This window comes from Haliotis cracherodii, unplaced genomic scaffold (genome assembly GCF_022045235.1).
Source record: "Haliotis cracherodii isolate W230 unplaced genomic scaffold, xgHalCrac1.p SCAF_3, whole genome shotgun sequence".
Taxonomy (NCBI): Eukaryota; Metazoa; Mollusca; class Gastropoda; order Lepetellida; family Haliotidae; genus Haliotis; species Haliotis cracherodii.
In genome coordinates, this window is record NW_027266286.1 from 48,884,580 (window position 1) to 48,904,753 (window position 20,174).

Consider the following 20,174-nt stretch of genomic DNA (forward strand, 5'->3'; position numbering starts at 1 on the left):
TTTTATTCTGAGTCCTTGGTTGCACGTTATTAGCTGTGATTGCATTTCTACCTGTTTGATTCAATGTTTTTAGAATTTTACCAGGTATAAACGTTTCCTGCTTTATGTCACGCTCAGCAATATCCAGCTGTATGACAGAGACCTGTAACTCATCGAATTTGGTCAAGGCAAACACTAGATATTTTTAGCAACGATCCACGCCGTCTGTTAACATTGACATGAAATCATCACATGGTGATCACCCAGCCTGACCACCTAATCCCTTAAGCCGCTTCGTACGACAAGCATAACTAACACTTGTAATCATTTCTAACACGCCATTTCCAACGAGGGTTTATGCATAGACAATACATAAACACTAAACAAAACACAAAACAACACAAAAAGGTCTTGATTTTTCTTTAATGTAGTATTATATCCACTGATAAATGGTTTTAGTTTGGCATACATTAGGATTAGCATTATCAAAAGCAGAGCGTCTTGTGTATGTTATAAGTGTATATTTAACAGTGCATAAAGCCACGACGCATTGTGGTGTCGGTGTTGAAGTAATAAGATGGATTGAATGTGGTTTGTCGAAAAGATGCAAAGATATCACTGCTTCAGATATTATATACAATATTCTGCAAGTCTGCTCTAATGACACGAAGACAGGTTCCATGGTGTAATATTTTATTAAAGTATAAGGAAAAATATACAAATGATTCATATATATATATATTTTATTTAAGAAAACATGTAAACGAGGTGGTGGTTAATATCACATCTCTACAGCTTGTTTATATTACAGTCTGCCGGACAACATAAGCGAAAGGATTGACAATGTTAAAACAACACACAGGTAATCGCCATATTGAATATTACAGTGCCAATGACTTTACACAGACTATTTTCTTAACAATTTTGTAATATAAATTTATTTACAGCAGTCTGGTTTTGAAGTCATGAAGCACTTTAACAGAGCACTCGCATATGCCGAACAAAGGGTTCTTCACTTGGTCCCCGATTCATCTATAACACACACACATATTTCAACATGTGTATCTCTTTCACATTTTACCCAGTAAAAAATATCCAATGGTTTAGTAATTATGTCTTCTCCCAAGAAACGCTCGACTGTAAATTTCTAAGAGTTGTGCTCGTGTAAAGTTTAGGATGACGTTTATGATAGATTAACATTGCATCGAACAAGAATATAATCTGCGTAGATGATGACGGTAATCTTGCTATTGACTTATTAAAAGCATGCCATTATGAAATCACTAGTAACATACACAGACTGGTATCTTAAAGAATCCATTGATACCATTTTGTTCTTCAGATCAAATATTTAATACCAATATGTCTTAGTTATAGATAATGCCTAATTTTAAGCAATTGCCTGATGAAACAGACACAGATATTGATCACAAAATCACAGATGTGCCACATGTACACCGTGGCATTGTCATGATATTGTCATGTGGTTTGACGTTAGAACTGGTGTGTATTCTCATATGTAAGATTCTGATCATCAGTATTTCAATACTTTGTACACGCTACGTCCCTCCACCATTAGGTTCATTTGGCCTTCCATGCGTTCTGACGGCAATATTTTATTAGCGAGCTCAACATAGATACGCGATACTGCTTCACCGATGTTGATTTTTCATTGGTATTGGTGAAACGTTCAGTGTATACAAACCGTGAACTATAATATGTTCAGATGCGAAGACATATCACTAACGTAACAATGTGCGATGAGTTATATACAACTGCTTCCTACCCCTTTTGTGCAATGGGACGCTTTGATTATCAACTCATTCAAGATTAGAAAAGTGAATATAACGAGGTGTAACAACGTATTTGCGTTCTTCGTGTAAAATAAGCCGCGGTGTAGAATGCAGCATTGCCGAAATAACGACGTTGTGTCATTGCAATGTTTATCAATACTGCATGAGCATATAATCTCATGTCCATGTCAGAATATTTCCTTTTGAGTATCAGTAGCAAGAAACTGGAGTTAAACTTCTCACAGAAGTTTCAATATCTTACAATAATCCTTCACGTGGGGGTAATTATTTCCGCATGCCATCAATGCCAGTTTCATCTTAAACCACCATACATGCACTTTACATGATATCAGTTGAGTCAGTGATGGTTTTATTGACAGAGGCGTACAACTCCTCAAGGCCTTTGGTTGCCTGATAATCCTGGGTATCTGCGTCGCTCACCGTCGGGGTCACAGATTTACCGGTGCTGTTCGTGGCATGGTAGAGGATGTTGTCGAAGGCGTAGCCTTCTCCATCCTGTTTCTCTGTCATCTCAGTGTCTGGGCTCTCGCGACCTCTCAGCATCTCTTCGTCAGACTTCCCTTCTGACCGATTCCTGAAACGTGGGACATAGTCTGTCAGAACCTAGGATTGACATATGAGTCTCTAACACGTACATGACTTGGCAAGTATCACCAGAAAAGCCCCATGAAAAAAATTCGAATCCGCAATGTCACCGTAATTCTGGACAGGAAAGTCTGCCACATGCCTGTGCTCGAGGATTTCACCAAATGATCAAACTCTACGACCTGTGTCAATTTGAAGATACCTCCTCTATGAGGAAACTAGAAATAAACAGCCCTCAGAGCGACGTGAAAACAAACGAACTGGCCCACTCTTGTCGAACACCATTGTAGCCTTTGGATATTCAATATGAAGTCTGCTTGAACTTAATCATTCTAAATATGTATATACAGGTACATATTCTTTCATTTCATTTATTTATGTCATTTCTCTTTCAACAGCATTCCCTTCTTGGGGGTCATTGTTTTATCTTAATCGACAAATGTTAGTTTATGATAACTAATGAGGTGATGTTAGCTTTATCATCATCTGTCTACCCGCAGTCAACCCTCATGTTTTGTAAATGTCATGCATCGTGGTATGGAACTAAATAAATAATAAAGTGTGCACCCTATTAATGCACTAGCGCATGCTTTCTCCCTGCTACAACACTGGCAGACACTGTATCGCAGATTTAATTCAATTTTTATTTTATTCAACACGAGAATAAAAGCGACAGAACTCTTTCCATAATCATTGGAAAACTTAAGCATATTGTACGATTCCGACTATATTATTAGCATGTGTTTATGAATAGCTGATAGTGTTGACACCAAGTGATCGTGAAAAGTGAGCGTATCCTGCACCAACGGCGGCACCCATGAAAACACATGCAAAGGCAAGTAAGTTGCTTATCCCACAAAACACGGAAACATATGGTAACAAGTCAAAATAATAATATTAGAGAATTGTATTTCACATCATCTTGCGTCAAATCTGTACATGTCCTCCACATGTCTACCAATCAGGCTTTTGAAAGCTTGCTTGCCATATAATTATGCTTGTCTTACCTGCTCGTGCAGCATGTGATGATGATGACCAACAAAATGATGACGATGATGCCAGCAGCCACTCCACCAGCAACCTCAGGCACTGCAGAATATATAGGATTCATGACATCGATGCAAAATAACAGAAATTGCTGCCCTAAGATATAGATCTTAAACGAAGCTGAATGATATCTGTCTTTGGCGCCTAGTTCAAGAGGGAAACATTTACAACGTAGCGGGTTTCCATATAACCGAGAAGAGAGACAAAATCATTATGTTTACACTGGCGAATATTACAAAAATGAGTGTGTCAGTGAGTAAATGAATGCCGGTTTAGGCGACCACCAGCAATATTCCAATGCCACTCGATCCTCATTAGCTGGCTCTTACGACAAGGACCTAACAAAATGGAGCCGGCATAAGTCATGTCGGTACATTTCTTTTCCAAATCAACATGTCCAATAACTTTAATAAACAATTGTATTTCATGCGAGTCAACACGAACCCATATTTTACATCCTAGTTTGTAAGTTTCATTACCATATCTCAACTGTTCAGAACAGATAGTTATGTCACCCTTAGTCCCATTCATCGTGTGAATAACCTTCGCCTGCCTGTCCATGTTATTTTCAATTTGGTTTGTATGTCATGGAAGCGATTTTTTGTGCTGGAAATTGATAAGAAAATAGCTAACGAGCTACGAGGAATGACATATTATTTGTCCCGTCAAATAACTATGCAGTGATTGAACATCATTTCACGAGAGACAGACAAACCGCAATTCCGACTCCGCGTGTCATATTTGTAAAGCATGACCAGAGTTGTCTCCCTTGGGGGAAAAAGTCAGCAGACGGTAAACAAGGCCACTGAGAAAATGGCAGCTTTGGGAAAAAGAGAGATTATGTCTGATTTATACAATAAAAGAATCAGATCAGCACAGGTGATTACAGAGAGAACAGACATTCCACTATCAACCGTGTACCGTGTTTTGAAAGTTATTGAGAGTGGAGATGGAATTGAGCACAAAAAGGGAACAGGTAGGTCAAAAAAGTGACTGTTGTGTCTGTTGAGCATAGAACATGTTAAGCATAAAATCATTAATAGAGCAACAGTTCATGTTTATGAAGAACGCATTTGCATGCAATGGACTATGTTTGAATCATAGACATTTCAATTTCAATTGGGACAATGAGACAATGTTCTCAGGTTAATGTTCCGAGTGGCTTTATCCAAACTTCATACAAATGTACAGTCCTACATATCACTTCCTTGATAGGCAGTATGCCTCGTCGCATTGAAGCATGTATTGGCAAAAGATGTGGTCTGACACACTATTGAACAGTTTACTGCTTTGTACATCTCTTGGTGTATGACTCAATAAATCTATAATTTACAATGTTCTCATTCTCAATAATTTCTGGTCAGACTATGTATTACATATACTTTAGGTACCATTTACCAACATTATCCGCTTGGATGAATCTTGTTTACAACAAAGTATCACAAAAGCAAAAGCAAAGGAATCATTCAAAGTTGCAGACATCGTACAACAAATATACTGGTATATATAATTCTTACTGACAAACAGATATCTCCGGAGACTGGTCCCTGGAAACTTGTCTTCTCGAGCAACGTCATACCTAACATACCTGGACACTTGTCATCTTGAGTGGCAATATACCTAACATACCTGGACAATTGTCATCTTGAGTAACAATATATCTAACGAACCTGGGAACTTGTCTTCTTGCGTAAGACCATACCTAACATACCTGAACAATTGTCATCTTGAGTAGCAATATATCTGACGTACCTGGAACTTGTTTTGTTGAGTAAGACCATACCTAACATACCTGGACAATTGTCATCTTGAGTAGCAATATTTCTAACGAACCTGGGAACTTGTCTTCTTGCGTAAGACCATACCTAACATACCTGGACAATTGTCATCTTGAGTAGCAATATATCTAACGTACCTTGAACTTGTCTCCTTGCGGATAACAGTATACCTTACATAACCAGACAATTGTCATCTTGAGTAGCAATATATCTAACGTACCTGGGAACTTGTCTTCTCGAGTAACATCATACTTTACATATCTGAACAATTGTCATCTTGAGTAGCAAATATAGCTAACGTACCTGCAACTTGTCTTCGCGAATAACAGTATGCCTAACATAACTGGACAATTGTCATCTTGAGAAGCAATATAGCTAACGTACCTGGAACCTGTCTTCTCGAATAACAGCATGCCTAACATAACTGGACAATTGTCATCTTGCGTAGCAATATAGCTAACGTACCTGGGAACTTGTCATACAGTGATTGCGTTGATCCTGCGACAGGGGTTGAGGATGTCTGGGTAGGTCCGATCGGTGCCTGTGTGGTTGTCGCCTGTATTGTAGGTCCTTTTGTGGTTTGTGCTTGTGTACTGGGTGCCTGTTTTGTCGGTGCTTGTGTGGTTGGAGCCTGTGTACTAGGTGCCTGTGTGGTTGGTGCTTGTGTACTAGGTGCCTGTGTTGTCGGTGCTTGTGTTGTTGGTCCGGGTGTACTAGGTGCCTGTGTGGTTGGTGATGATGTTACAGGTGCTTGTGTGGTTGGTCCGGGTGACTGTGTTGGTCCTTGTGTGGTCGGTGCCTGTGTGGTTGGAGCTGGTGTTGTAGCGGCTTCAGTCGTAGGTGCAGGTGTAGTTGATGGTGCAATGGTTGTGGCGACTTGGATCTTTGGTGAACACGTTATCGTTATCGTTGACCCTGACGAAAACATGAAAATAACGATCAAAGGTAACTAAAGCTATCAATGCAAACATATAACAAAGTTCATCTTTTGATCTATGATGCACATACTTTGAGAGGACAAAGTCTGCATATGCTTCCTAGCGGGCAACATCTATGCTTGAGTCCATAGCGTAGTAACTACACTGTACAGGTAAATAGTCACATTTTATTTTATTTTTTAATATTTCTTTTGATGTTTCTTATTTTTGTGAAATCGCTTCGATGCTTATAACCATAATAAGTTTATACATACTTATAGTAAGTTTAACAATCTTGTATTGGTATGTTGATAGCATATGCAGAAGACTAAAGTGATAAATACCCGTGGCAAAAGTGCGCATCGTGATACAGGAGTTAATGGTTCCGGGACCAGTCAGGTTATACATGACTTCCGTGTTTGCTGCCACACTCCTGCTATACGATGCATCCTGCAGACAGTGTATGCTGTATATGTTTGAATCCTGGCTTGACATGCGTTGATACACGTCCACTCGTACTGAACAGTCACTGAAGGTAGAGCCAGTTAAAGCAAATATCTCCACCTCCCCAGTCCGAGAGCTAGTGGCGGTACAGGAACACAGCTCATTGCCCTGGACGGTGGTGTTGGCCTCGATGTAGAGGGTGTTCCCCGTTATTGTTTTGCTCTCACACATTGGGATAACTGCAATACAAACACATTACAAAGACATATGTGGATTAATTAATCATAACTTTCATTTCCACAATGCAGGTGATGTTTAGATAAAAGCGACAAAATACTTTTCTTGTAAGCATATGCATTGCATTGAAATAGTCCATGAGCATGTGTTCTGTGGTAGACATGTGGAGGACATTTCCCAAATTGACGCATCAGTGACAAGATTGATGTCCGATTGATATACAAACATACAGTCAAAAATGTTGATAGGAATGCTACGAGTATGTACAATAAATAAACTGCTATTAACCACCTAAACACGTTCAGAAGTTTCAATAACTTTTGGAATACACCAACTTATTATTGCTGATGTGTCAAAACACAAACATTTCACACGTGATTGTTGTTTCGCGTTGTATTTAAGTGTTTAAAGAATGAAATAGTTTGTACATGATATCATCGCATAGTTTGGATGACCACATAAGGTTAATATTCGGAGGGGGATCAAGTCATTCAATCTGATATTCAACAAACATGTAGACTGAATATATAGGGCTCGTTTTTCGGAAATATCGTCACATAAGATACTTTTTCTTGGATGAAATAAGGCAGGCAAAGAGTAGACGTTAACTTATTTTATCTAAATAAGATATTTTACATGACCTATGTTTTGATGTTATATCCAAAGCCATAACGTTGTTGTCACCATATGCGCTAATCGAGCGACACTCGTTTCATGAAAAACTGTTATTGGACAAGTCCGTAGTGAGCGTATATGACCATTGGCAATATTACCGTTTATACATGGTTTTATCATATAATGGGTCGGATTCTCGGTAGAATAAAGCCAGTGGACAAAAACCGTATCGAGTGGGGTCATTACGAATAAATATGAAAATATATTCGTCCGGTCGGTACTACTTTCGACGTTTACAAACAAACATAGTGTCGCCCTTTCCTATCGACGATTGAGTCACAACTGACAATCAGTCTTCTGGACAAAGTACTGGGATACCATATGCATGTCTGTGTATGTATACCTCTGCGGCATGAGGTCTTTTTATCGAAATAAATACAGTTGGATTCGCATGAAATGTTTGATCAAATTTCATTTTTGTCGGTGTATGGGATATTTGACTGCATTTTGTCACTAAATGAGAGACCGAGCAGACTCTAAACATACATGATCGCTCCAAGACTTGAGTAGCTTCCCTTTGGCAAAGGACAATTACAATTACAGCGGACGGACCAATGGATTGACGCAGAAGGCGACCATTGGCATTGCACAATTCTATTTGCCTTTGTGGTAATTACGCCACCGTCTAATACAAAAGTTTTACTTCGAGCTCTATTGACTGTTGTCACTGCCCGACTGACTACTAGTAGTCATTACGGGTACATTTGCAAAGTAAGGTATCGTTTGTAAGAGATGAGAATACTTTCTCGACGACAGAAGTCATGAATGAAATTATGTGATAAAAGTTTATCACGATATGCAATCCGTCGTTTTCTGAATACACTGTCCACTCATACTATTGGTCATAGACAATGTCATTTGTATCTGAAAAACCTATATCTCATTGGCGGGAACATAAATAACACTTTGAATGTCTACAAGCGGTGGGGTGGGGGGACGGGGGATGAAAACAGTCATCTGAACTTCAAAACATATATTAATGTGACCTAAACAGGGTAAATACAAGGAGGCATACGGCAGCAACTGTTGACGATTGAACAATATGGCTGTAGACGTTTCTTTGCGCCAATGCATTATTCACATATAGTATACATGTAAGTATATGCAGCTAACAACAGACGAATCAGGACACAATATTTCTGCAGCATTCATGTAGGCGTTTGCACTCATTTATAGAAATATCTGAACAGCAGCTTACCTTTATCACGGTCCGGGAAACAGGCAGCTGGAACAAGGAAACACTGTGATTAATAACTCATAAAAACAAAGTCACTTATACATAATGGCTAAACTATATCAAACATCATCATGATACTGTCATTGACCAAACAACTTTAAATGTTAATGCAGTAGCTTAAAGCTTATTGTCATTCATTAAATGAGTAATTGAGATAGTAATATTCCAGCAATAGCAAAGAGGAGTTGGAGAAGGAGGGAGGTCCATGAAATGAGCTCTACTCGTTTTATCTATGAAGGAAAACCTACCCGCTTGAACTACTAGGCTACCGATACGCCCCCTCATTCATTGGGAGCGGATGGGTGGCCTAGCAGTTAAAGCGTTCGCTCGTCACCCCAATGACACGGGCTCGATTCCCCACATGGGTACAATGTGTAAAGTCCATTTCAGGTGTCCCCCGCCGTGATGTTGCTGGAATATTGCAAAACCTGGCGTAAAACCATACTCACTCACTCACTCAAGTTCTGTTTCATTTGGGTGCTAATAAAGAAAAAAAATTATATAGACTGATAACTTTATATTACGCTTGTGTGTACATTCTCAGGCAACACGTGAAGCCATCATATTTCAGAATACATTTTCTCTAACACTCAATCTAATTTTCATTTGTTTACATAACACTGAACAGATTAAACATTCAGCACAAACGAGCCCCGGCGTTTTGCATACTCGGGACACTTGATTGCAGTCGACGAGAAAAGTAATATAATCTTCAACCGGGTACTGAAATATATATCTCAGTATAAGGCGCACATTCCAACGCAAAATCCGCCTCAACCATACCAAACCAGTTTATCAAGTCGGATTATTGCATCACACCAGAGACCGTATAATCTATTATATGGTCTCCGGTCACACGTACCACTCCACGGCCCAACCCACCACTCCTGTGTTTATTTGAACTAACTCAAACCTAACTTGAACAGACGCAGTTATATTTCTAGGAACTAGACGCTGTCTGGGCCCTTCCACGCTCTAAATGATAAACTCCATGATTCATTCGAAAAATGTGTAGAAGACAGTTGACAAGAAGGGGTCTACGTATCCGATGTCCTATTGGCTTCATGGACATAGGAGGTGTAGCCTTTATTTACTGATACTGGAGGACTGTGTTTATCTGAGTGTATCGAAGCGTGGACGGGTACAACTGACCTGGCATTTCGCGCAAAAACACATTGGCCTCCTTAGCCAATGTGAGGCTATTTCATTTTTAAATAAGTAAATAGTTAGAAGCGATGAATTGAAATGTAAATGTCTATAAAAGAAATATACTCGTCTGAGTAATCTCATATGTGTATCACATTCGATAAACTAACTTTATGTGGTAAGTGAGAGAGTGGATTAATGTTGTATGACGATACGGTCAGCATTATTTCATCTATCATACGGCTGCTTGTAAATAATCGAGACAGGACCAGGCAAGCCAAAATGAGCGTTAAACCGCAACATCGGGACACCATGACACACAGTCAGCAAAGTTCCATGCCAGACAAGCCGATCAAATTTCGGGATCTCTAAAAACAATCAATAGAACTGTGGGGGTCTAGTCTAACCCGGGTCACAATGTAAGTTTTCAATTTAGTTAATACGTGTAGGTTGCTCTTTTAATCAAGACAATTATTAGCATGCGCACACACGTGTTTGAAGGTAAATGTAATTCATACAAACGTTCATGTTTTGACCAGTGGATATACCATATATCACGACCTTTCTAACCCATTTCAGGGAAAATATGTTTTACATTGAGGAACCGTGTGTGATTTAATTAATCGAGGTTTTTTCACACAATTGTGACATATCACACAGATAACACGAAAGTCTATGATACAGAACCCCTTTACCCAGTCACCTGCTGATCTGCTGAAATAAATCCAGATTATTTTTTATTAATTTACTATCACCATTGTTATATTGTTTTCACTTTTTAACCATGTAACATGAAGATATAACTACAGGATTATAATTAAATTCAGTTTACAGATGCTTTTAAAAATGTTTTCAGCCATCTCATCAAATAGCGTCAGCTTACTGTGGGAGTATGAAACTGACTCATTTGGGTACAATGCTGACAGAACAAGGACGATAAACCGGGTGCATCTGGGATTCGAACCCATGACCAGGGCTGTATCGGTCCCATTGCGTCTGCATGTTTATAACCAGTAAGATATGAGCAGATTGAGAAGATTGATTATTTGTATACATCTCTTGCAGTTCTCATGCTATACAAGAATATTGCAAGCAATTGTATTCCCAACGTCGCAAAAAGAATTCATTGTGGTATTTAATTGCCCAAACAGGGACCTACATTGTCTATATATGTGCTTCCTGTGAATGATTTTTAATGTAGGTGTTGAATCAATGTATATATTGTGTCTTCTGAAGTACCGATGTGTGTGAAGAATTATCTGATTGCCTTGCTAGGTAAACTAGTTCTAGCTCTACAAGCTCGGTTTTAGTTAGCCGCAGGCTAAAGTTTGAACCTTTTGTACCTGAAATAATCTATTGTTATTTCACAATGAGACCTACCATCGTGATCCCGTGTTAGAATAGGTCCCCAGCAACCTATGTTGGTCGTTAGGGGTGACTTGATGGATCGGGTGTTCATGCTCTGTGACCTCATTGATTGTGCATCACAGCGCCCGATGGCGTGGATCGTAGCTCATAATATCATTCACTGGTTTATGTGGTCAAGGCTAGACTATTTACAGGCGGCCGCCATAATGGCTATTGCTGGGTGTGACGTCAGACAACAACGAACACAACAAAACACTGCATGTCTAAACCCAGCTGTAAGCTGTGCACTGATCAATTGACTTACTACACATGCATGTTTTAGTTAAGGTGTTATGAACTCAGAACAGTTATTTCTCACGCAGAATATATTCCCACGACAAGCTTACATTGCAATGGAAAATCTTTGAGGTACACAAAGTAGTGTTAAACGAAGTGAGCACCTTAATGACCCGCGTAGTTTGTTAAACCGAATATATTATTATCGTATTTCCTGACGTTTGTTAAACGCATACATACTTGATCTTAGTGCGTACAAACATCAATCCCATTCCAATCAGATCTTAGCTAACAAAGTTCTGCGGTAGCGAGAACTTAGATCTGAATTTAATGAGATTGTACAAAGATGAACATGTATTTTGGAATAATGTAGACCAATTATACACACACTTTGTAGATTATAACACGTAATGGTTTATGTTAACATATATATCTTGTGATATCTATGTTGTGATACCAAGATATGCTATGTATATTTTAAATCTATAATTTTGATACATAAATCTATTTTGTAATAAGTTATGCTTATTCCTATGTGGTGACCCATGTTATAATAGATCTATAACTGTAATGGTTGTCGTCAATCTCATTAAAACCACATCTTCGTTCTCTCTACTGCTAAACAAAGATCTGAGGACATCCCATTACGGGTCACGTCAGACAGTTTTCTCGTGCTTTGCGTCACTTATTTCAAATCCGCGACTACACTTCGAAACATATTTCGACAAATTCTCGATTTAAAATTTGAAACCTGAACAAAAGAACATTGTTAATGGTTAATAGATGAGTCCAGATGGTGTGGATTCGGTCGTTAAACCCGTAACTATCGTTCGGAATTCCCCGTGTTAAAGTTTTTGAGGTTGCATGATTAGAAATCACATTCCGACTGTCACTTTCATGATCTGGTAAGCGACGCTCAGATTGGTTGGATGAAAGTTTGTTCTGACGTGACCCCCAATGGGATGTCCTCAGATCTTTTTTTAGCGGTAGCGAGAACTAAGGTCTGATTTTAATGAGAATGGCTTGTGGTAAAAGGATAGGTGACTAATTTGAAAGAGGTGGTCAGGCATGGTGATATGGTTGATTGCGTGTATTTCTACACCGTGGGTTGTTCTCCATAACATGATATCAACACTGGTTTGTTTGGTCCAGTCCGTCATGACGTAAATTAGCGTTACATAAATGTACATGACATATGTAGCTGCGATATCCTTGACTGCGTTCACTCACCCCGGGCGTTCTACAGGAAAATAATGTTTGCGATTATGAGACAGAGATACGAGAAGGGACACCCCTTTGGCTATGGAGTTTTTATTATCTTTGAACAATGAGGATTCAGTTTCCTCGAGAGTTATATATTCATTGCTTGATTCGGGGTTGTTTATCAAGGAAATCGTCTCGAATATCTGCCGAAACAGGTTCCATCGGTCGTAAAATTGAATAATGATGAGTCATGTGACTGGATAACCGAAAATCAGTGAAAACACTGATTTGGTAAATTCTTGTGAATGTCTACAATAAACTTTCTTGAATGACCTAAGAGGGCCTGTGAAACCTTAATTAAAATGTATACTTGTAAGCAAATGTTTCTTTCCCTTCAGTTTGAAAATAATGAACATGTCCTAACGTACCTAAGCAACTGATAAATGTAGACGCCATGAGCCGGAGCTGAAGGTATATAGCAGGGGAAATATACTATTGAAAATCCTTAAGTCGTACAGCTTGGTACAGGGACTGGTATTATATTGAAGCCACGGACAATATCATGGTACCTCATTGTAGTCAGTGTTAAGGCAAATATAGTGTAAGTAAACAGTACGACGAGAAATTCCTGACCAGCGTCAGAATGGAGCTATCGATGTGTAGGCCTTATTGTCCAGCACTTGACATTGTGATGATAGACAATACAATCAATACTTATACCTGCAGAGTAAAAAGGACTGTCACACGATAATAACATTTGACCCGAGGATATGTTGTCGCAGATCGATGTCAAGTAATTCTTATTGATGTCAACAATGTCACATACATAATAGATTTCTGTTGGGTTTTTTTGTATTCAGTACGTAAATTGAATGATAGGAATGAACATAAATTTGTCAATTGGTTGTCATGAACTTATTACACAGGTAAAATGTTTAAAACGCTCATGAATATAATAGCGCACACAATGTACACTCTTCAAAAAAAAAAAGCAAGGGTAGTATGTAGTTCATTGAACCTGACTACACAAACAATCAGGTTTATAAATTGGATATATGTTATTAGAAATGTTGTTGGCATGATATTCGACAAACGGTGTTTTCACACTTGTTCAAGAATGTCATGGAGTAAAACAGTAAAGTAAACACACGTGCAAGTTCTGTCATTCGTAACTCGTGGTAGTGGCTATAAAAAGGCAAGCATAAGCCAATAATTTTTCATTCAATTGTCAACATTTTTCCAGTTCGAAAGTGCCGAGACTCGGCGCTGCCGATCGGAACATCACCATGGGACGCATCCAAAGTGGGGAATCGCAGTCTTCTGCTGCACGCCACTTCAACGTCAACCACAGCACCATTTGCCGACTTTGGGACCGATACACACAGTTCAATTCCACTGCAGACCATCCGAGAACCGGCCGACCAAGAGTTATCACCCCTGCACAGGATCGCTACATTCGACTGTTCCTCCTACGTCATCGCAATGCCACAGCTACGGAGACAGTTTGAGGTGGATATCGGACCAGAATGTCAGGAACCAACTTCGCGAAGCTGGAATCCGACCTAGAAGACCAGTTATTGTCCCTGTTTTGCAACAGGGTGCCATACCTTACTGCCTTGGAATTTGAGAGTCTGGAGACGAGTGCGTTTTAGTGATGAATCACGAGCGTTTTGCCCCACATTGTGTGTGTGAATTCGACAATTTCGGTGGCGGTAGTGTCATGGTGTGGGGGGCCATGTCCTACACCACGAGATCTGACTTGGTTGTGGTTCAGGGAAATTTGACAGCAAATCGCTACATGAATCAAATTCTTCTACCTCACCTGCTTCCAATCATTGACCGCCAGAGGGAGCTGTTTCAACAGGACAACGCTGCACCGCACACAGTTCGTGTCACGGTATACAACTTTCATAATGCCAACATCAACGTCTTGCCCTGGCCGTCGAGATCTCCAGATCTCAACCTCTGGGATGAACTCGATCGACGTGTACGTCAACGTCAGACGAAGCCACAGACACTCCCACTCATACAAGCAGAATGACGCAGAATTCCGCAGGACAGAATTCGTACACTTATCCAGCCAGTGCCGAGGAGATGCAGAGCCGTGATTGCTGCCCGGGGCGGTCACACGAGATACGAGTTCATCGCAACCTTCTGGCCTTATGTGACATGACAATGAACAGTTTTCAATGCCTTTGTACAACAATATGTGACAATCGAGCTCCAAAATTTCATATTTGTATCTAGGATATAAATCAAATAAATCAATTTATCAGATACAATAAATTTACTAAAAGTCTACCTGTGCGTTTCTTTTGTTGAAGAGTGTATTCATAATGATATTGTCACAAATATGTCTGAGTAGTTTAGTTTACAATGGGGGTCGGTATGGTAGCCTCGTGGTAAACGCGGTTGCTCGTCACCCATATAGTCTGTCTTTGAGAGTTTGTGTCTGCTGACAACTACATGACAATGGTAAATTGGCATACCACCCCTCACACGTCCTGCCCGAGGTCACGTGCTTCATGACTATCACAATGTTGTGTTTGGTAGCTGATTACGTTAGACATGTTCAGGCTCCTTACTTTATTCGACAGACATTAGTGTATTTTCCTGTAGTTTCACCTCAGAATATCCCCTTCGTTTATTGCATAGTGTATTACATCCCTTATAGCCTTTAAAAAATCAGAGTTCCTATAATGCGATTTTATACCTCTACGGACTATTCAGAATCAAGCCTTTTCTATGGTCATGAAAGAATAGGTGAAATACGGCACTATTGATATATTATATACATATGAACAAAACGAAATGTTCTTATTCTCGTGAATGTGAATATGTTTACACATAACAAACACTTTTACTCTTGAATTAAAACGGTTATGAAGTATTATTTTTAAATAGCTAAAACATTGAAGGTTGCAAGGAAGGATAATTATAAAGTATTACATACTAGTACATCCTCTGAAGCAGCAGCCCCGCTTGTAATAGCGTTTTATGAAGCTGTCATTCCAAATATTATTGTTTACTTTGAGGTGTTCCTTGATAGGTGGCGCTAAATGTCAGCAACTTGTAATCATGAAAATCAAACTTCAAAATGCTGATATTAAAACAATGTTAGGATTCTTATAAACACCCCCTGGTTAAACTTAACTGCATGTTTGATTGACGTAATACTAATGACAATTACTGAATTTATAAATTCCAGTTTGTTTGATGAAGACCATTGCACTGTGATAGATATATGAGTATTACTATCCTTCAGAATTTGATTGGTTGAGATGTCATCAGTTATACAATCATTTGCTCAAACAGTGTGATTAATGCATTGCGATTGTATGTATTCAATGAACATTAGATATTCAGACAAGACAAGACACTCATATAAGATTCCATTTGACACATATGCACATACAGTCATTGACAGAATGTTGAATGTCATATGTCATGTGTTTTATTGACAACCATACCCCTAAGGGATATTGGTTAAATTCGGTCGCCCCAAGCATCTCATTGATTGTCTATCTGTGTGTCATCGTGGCCCGACGGCGTGGAATATTGCTCGTGTGCCAGCAATGGTTTGCTTGTTCCCGTCTCTATGACTCACAAGCGGTCGTGTTATACCTGACAATTTGCTAAATGCTCATTCGTGACAATCGAAAAGATAAACTATCCAGCTGGACAAACTTAAAGTCAGTTAGTTATCCTGTCTCTACCCTAGACTTAAAAAGACGAACAAAAGTCCAGCTGCAATGGATGTGTTTTATTTGCTACAATAAAACCTGTTGCCAGTAAGGGGTGGTCGGGTGATAGAGGACGTTCTGTGTAACACCATCTAACATCGCACGACTGCTATTGTTCACTTCCATTCCGACAACCTCTAAACCGGACTAAAACTGGTATAACAATGCTTTGCACAATGTCACGGGTCATTACATCCAAGGTCATCGACCTTCTTGCTGAAGTTGTGTAACTTTGGCGATTACCGCTTGTCTCCCGTCCACTTTCGACATTACGCCTACTTCGCAATTCTCCGAGATTTTGTGATTACATTCGTCAGAACAGGTAATGTATATGACTGTTTATGTCATTCAGTTACGTCACTTCTAATCCATGCACTGGTCATAACCTGGGCATGCTACGTTCCCCTGTGTGTGTGTGAAAGCATTAGGCATGGCAACCAAAAGAGCAGGCAATTGTGACTTGACAAGCAAGCGACATCGCCTGTAACATTATTACGTCACGATGTCCGTACAGATCTAAGTTATCCGTATTTTGTCTCAGTCATTCCGATGTGCAATAATAAAATCTGCCCTCAATCTTCTGCTCCGAAGTAATTAAAAAACTACATTTCATACTCATGACAAAATCCAAGTCACCTTGATCTTTCTTCAGCTATATTTATTAAAAATTCGTTTCCGTAGCAAGTGACTCAATCTACGTCATACATTAATAAACTAATTTAAAGACTGGTACCAAATTGTGAAGCGACGCTAGCGCAATGCATCTTCGAAATGCTACCAGTCTACCTGAGTGCTCCGGACCCTGACCAAGGAATCTTCAAACAACAACACCGTGTACATTATGCGATGCCTAGATTTTGCGAAGCACACGTTTGAAGAAATGTTTATCACCAGCGCATTCGTAACATTCAAGGTTGAATTTCAGGGGAGGTGTTGCAGTAATTAGAGACACGGGGTGGGTGGTAAACAAAAGTGCTAAAAAGGACTTTTGCCGAATAATCTATGATTATTGGTATTAATACAGGTGTGCAGGGACTTGGAAAGAGAGGAGTCATGATCAAGAGTCACTGTTCATATATTTCTATCCCTTGCATTTGTTAAGTCAAACTGAAAACAAGGCAATTTGGCTAAGAAGTTTAACTTAATCTGATATCGTTCAATAACGGTCATATGACCGATTCCCTTCCACTGATTTACCCAACTGAACTAAAAACAAAGGACACCAATGATCACGCCTCATCTGTTCCATGCTTAGGTCTATGCATAGATTAAGATTCAGCGTGACAAGAAAATCTCTACATTTTCAACAAGACAAGGGATGACTTCAACTTTGCAATAGTCAAATTTCCCCTTTATGTCGAGCAGTATTCCAGCAGTTCCATCTTTTGGTGTCTACATTTCACAACTTCTAATGTACAATCGAACATGATCTTTCTGCCAAGATCTCAAAGAGCGTCATACAGTGTTTACAGTGTTCCTTTTGAAAAATAAATTCAAAATAAAATTCACAAGTTAAGTGAATAAAGAGGCTTTTTTAATGATAATAATTTTGCTGTAATGGCGTACCACATACTATATTAATCGTTTCAGACATTCTAATTTTCCACTTAGCAATGACCTTTCATATCGATTCTGCCCTCTCCCATCAAGCGTGACAAAATAATCCCAAACATATTTTAGTGCGTCGGTTTTCCAATCATATAAATGTATACAATAAAAACTACATATGATTGAGCCTTTCAATTTTACATATAGCAATGCTTTCTCATAGAGTGTCTTTATCAACTTTCATTTTAAAGTAGTCCCATAAACTATGTGTTTACATCTGTCCGTCTCACAAATGGTGTGAACGGTTAGAAGAACTGGGTTTGATACAATCAAGTAGATGTACAAACATCACGTCTGACGTAAGCAAGACATGGAAGACGAATATTTACTGGACAGAAATGGAGACGTGTTGTTTTGGTTGAACAAATTAAAACCATACATGTGGTCACACTTCACAGAGAAAATACTTCAACCTCTTCAGTGACACATAATGAATACCCGAACACATATCGACAATATAATAGAAATCGTCCTTTCCTCCGAAAACAAATATTTGCCAAGCGTTCCTCTACCGTCCACGTTTTCTTTCTATTTGCATGTATGAAAAGGTAGGGTAGAGTAGAAAGGTAAATAGTCATTCCCTGTGTACAGTAACAAAGAGGTGAACACACATCGGAGCCCCAAATTCAATCTTCACTGACATCCCCGGTTGTGTTTTCGTACGTCTCTCTTTAAGACTCTATCCTAAAAAAAGGAACCTTGAAATGCACAATGGTAATTTTGTTGTGTGATATCAAACTGCTCAGAAAAATCATGTTGTTAAGAAAGTCCAATCTATATGCGAATGCATATTGTCATTACAGGGTCCTATATACGATATTTAACACAATTGCGGAATATATCGCGTCATCGATAACAAACTTCATAAGTTTACGTAAAACCCAATTTCACCTCACCTCACCTAATGTATTTTCGTCTGTTTAACATATAACACTCCATATATCACTCCAAATATTCCCAAGACGAGGATGTGAGTACAAATACAGAACTATATAGCTTGCTGCGCAATAACCCGATCAACTATGCAAAATTCACAGTACGTAAGTGTATCACAGTGTTTAAAGGTAGTGAAGTGTTGCTGTCGGTCTGTCAGTGTACACGGGAAGGGTCACGCCGCCATTTCTACGATTTTTTAGAGAAAAAAATATAAACAATGAACTCACCTTCAGTTACAGTTGATAAGGAACACAGTGTCAAAAGACTCACAAAGAAGGGCATGGCCTGTCTAGCCATGTTTACTAGTCCACTCGAAAATGTTCTGTAAACCACGAAACGAAAATTCAGTCCACTCCGCGGGGTAGAGGATGGATAAACTCGTCAAATCCAGCAAGCAAACCACCCGTTCAACAAGTTTCTAACTATACCATGGGATCTTTACAATACAGCCCTGATGCGCCAAACAGGTTGCTTATTGAGTGCGCGCTCTAGATCCCGAGAAGAATAGTGGGCTCTACTCTGCGGTATGTAAAGGAGAAGGGTCTGGGAGGCTAGGAGCGTTGCAGGGCGTTTCGCTTCAATCAACCCTCTTCGTATGATCAAAAACTGTGTGAATCATGAACATGCATTGTAAGACTTCTGCCCCTTTGTTAGTTAAAACATTTACACCTCGGCAGGACCTTGGACGTGGCTATATTTAGCTCCAGAACCGGTTGCGCAGACTAAATGGCGCAAGGGACACTCTGGGGTGGAAATGAAAATAGACGCCACGCACATTGAAGCGTGACGTGGCTTGATTACGCTTTGAAATGTACCTGTCCGGTCACAGATTAATACAATGTCAACCGGCTGAAGGCTTGGATCAATAAGTACACTGCTAAGAATCATTGTGTTCTGACGCGTTGACAAACAAGAGAAGCTGAACTGTTAGACGGAGGGCTTGTTCAGACGCTGATGCCTTTCACGTTAAATACTTTATTGAAATAAACCCTCCGGCTAATACGTTTTACAAAAACAAAAGCGGGGGGAGCTTAGCGGCGGTGTACCGTTTTGTGAAATACATGGATAATTAGGAAATCAGGTTCATGTCAAAATGCACGTAATAAATAATAATAATTGGTGCATAATTGATGCTGACCGAGTGAAAGGATTAATTATAAGTTCCACATTACCTGAGATCT

At 39.4% G+C, this 20,174-nt stretch overlaps 1 protein-coding gene across 1 annotated transcript; it reads right to left on the minus strand.

Moving 5' to 3' along the window:
• Positions 1–655: 655 nt before the first annotated feature.
• LOC139474055 (mucin-7-like) lies at positions 656–19,589 on the minus strand. The gene is made up of 6 exons (XM_071256916.1): positions 19,221–19,589; positions 8,675–8,701; positions 6,465–6,803; positions 5,669–6,118; positions 3,386–3,467; positions 656–2,367 (listed from the first exon to the last, which is right to left on the minus strand). The coding sequence occupies exons 1-6, from the start codon at positions 19,288–19,290 to the stop codon at positions 2,112–2,114; spliced, it is 1,224 nt and encodes a 407-aa protein (XP_071113017.1). The 5' UTR covers positions 19,291–19,589; the 3' UTR covers positions 656–2,111.
• Between the last annotated feature and the right edge of the window lie 585 nt (positions 19,590–20,174).

What these genes read in the sequence shown, in the direction of transcription:
- LOC139474055 (XM_071256916.1), bottom strand. Translation starts at nt 19,290, where the DNA reads ATGGCTAGACAGGCCATGCCCTTCTTTGTGAGTCTTTTGACACTGTGT. An exon ending in GATGCGCACTTTTGCCACGG is followed by an intron (nt 6,119 to 6,464) that starts GTATTTATCACT and finishes TGTTTTCGTCAG; the next exon opens with GGTCAACGATAACGATAACG. An exon ending in ATCACATGCTGCACGAGCAG is followed by an intron (nt 2,368 to 3,385) that starts GTAAGACAAGCA and finishes CCCACGTTTCAG; the next exon opens with GAATCGGTCAGAAGGGAAGT.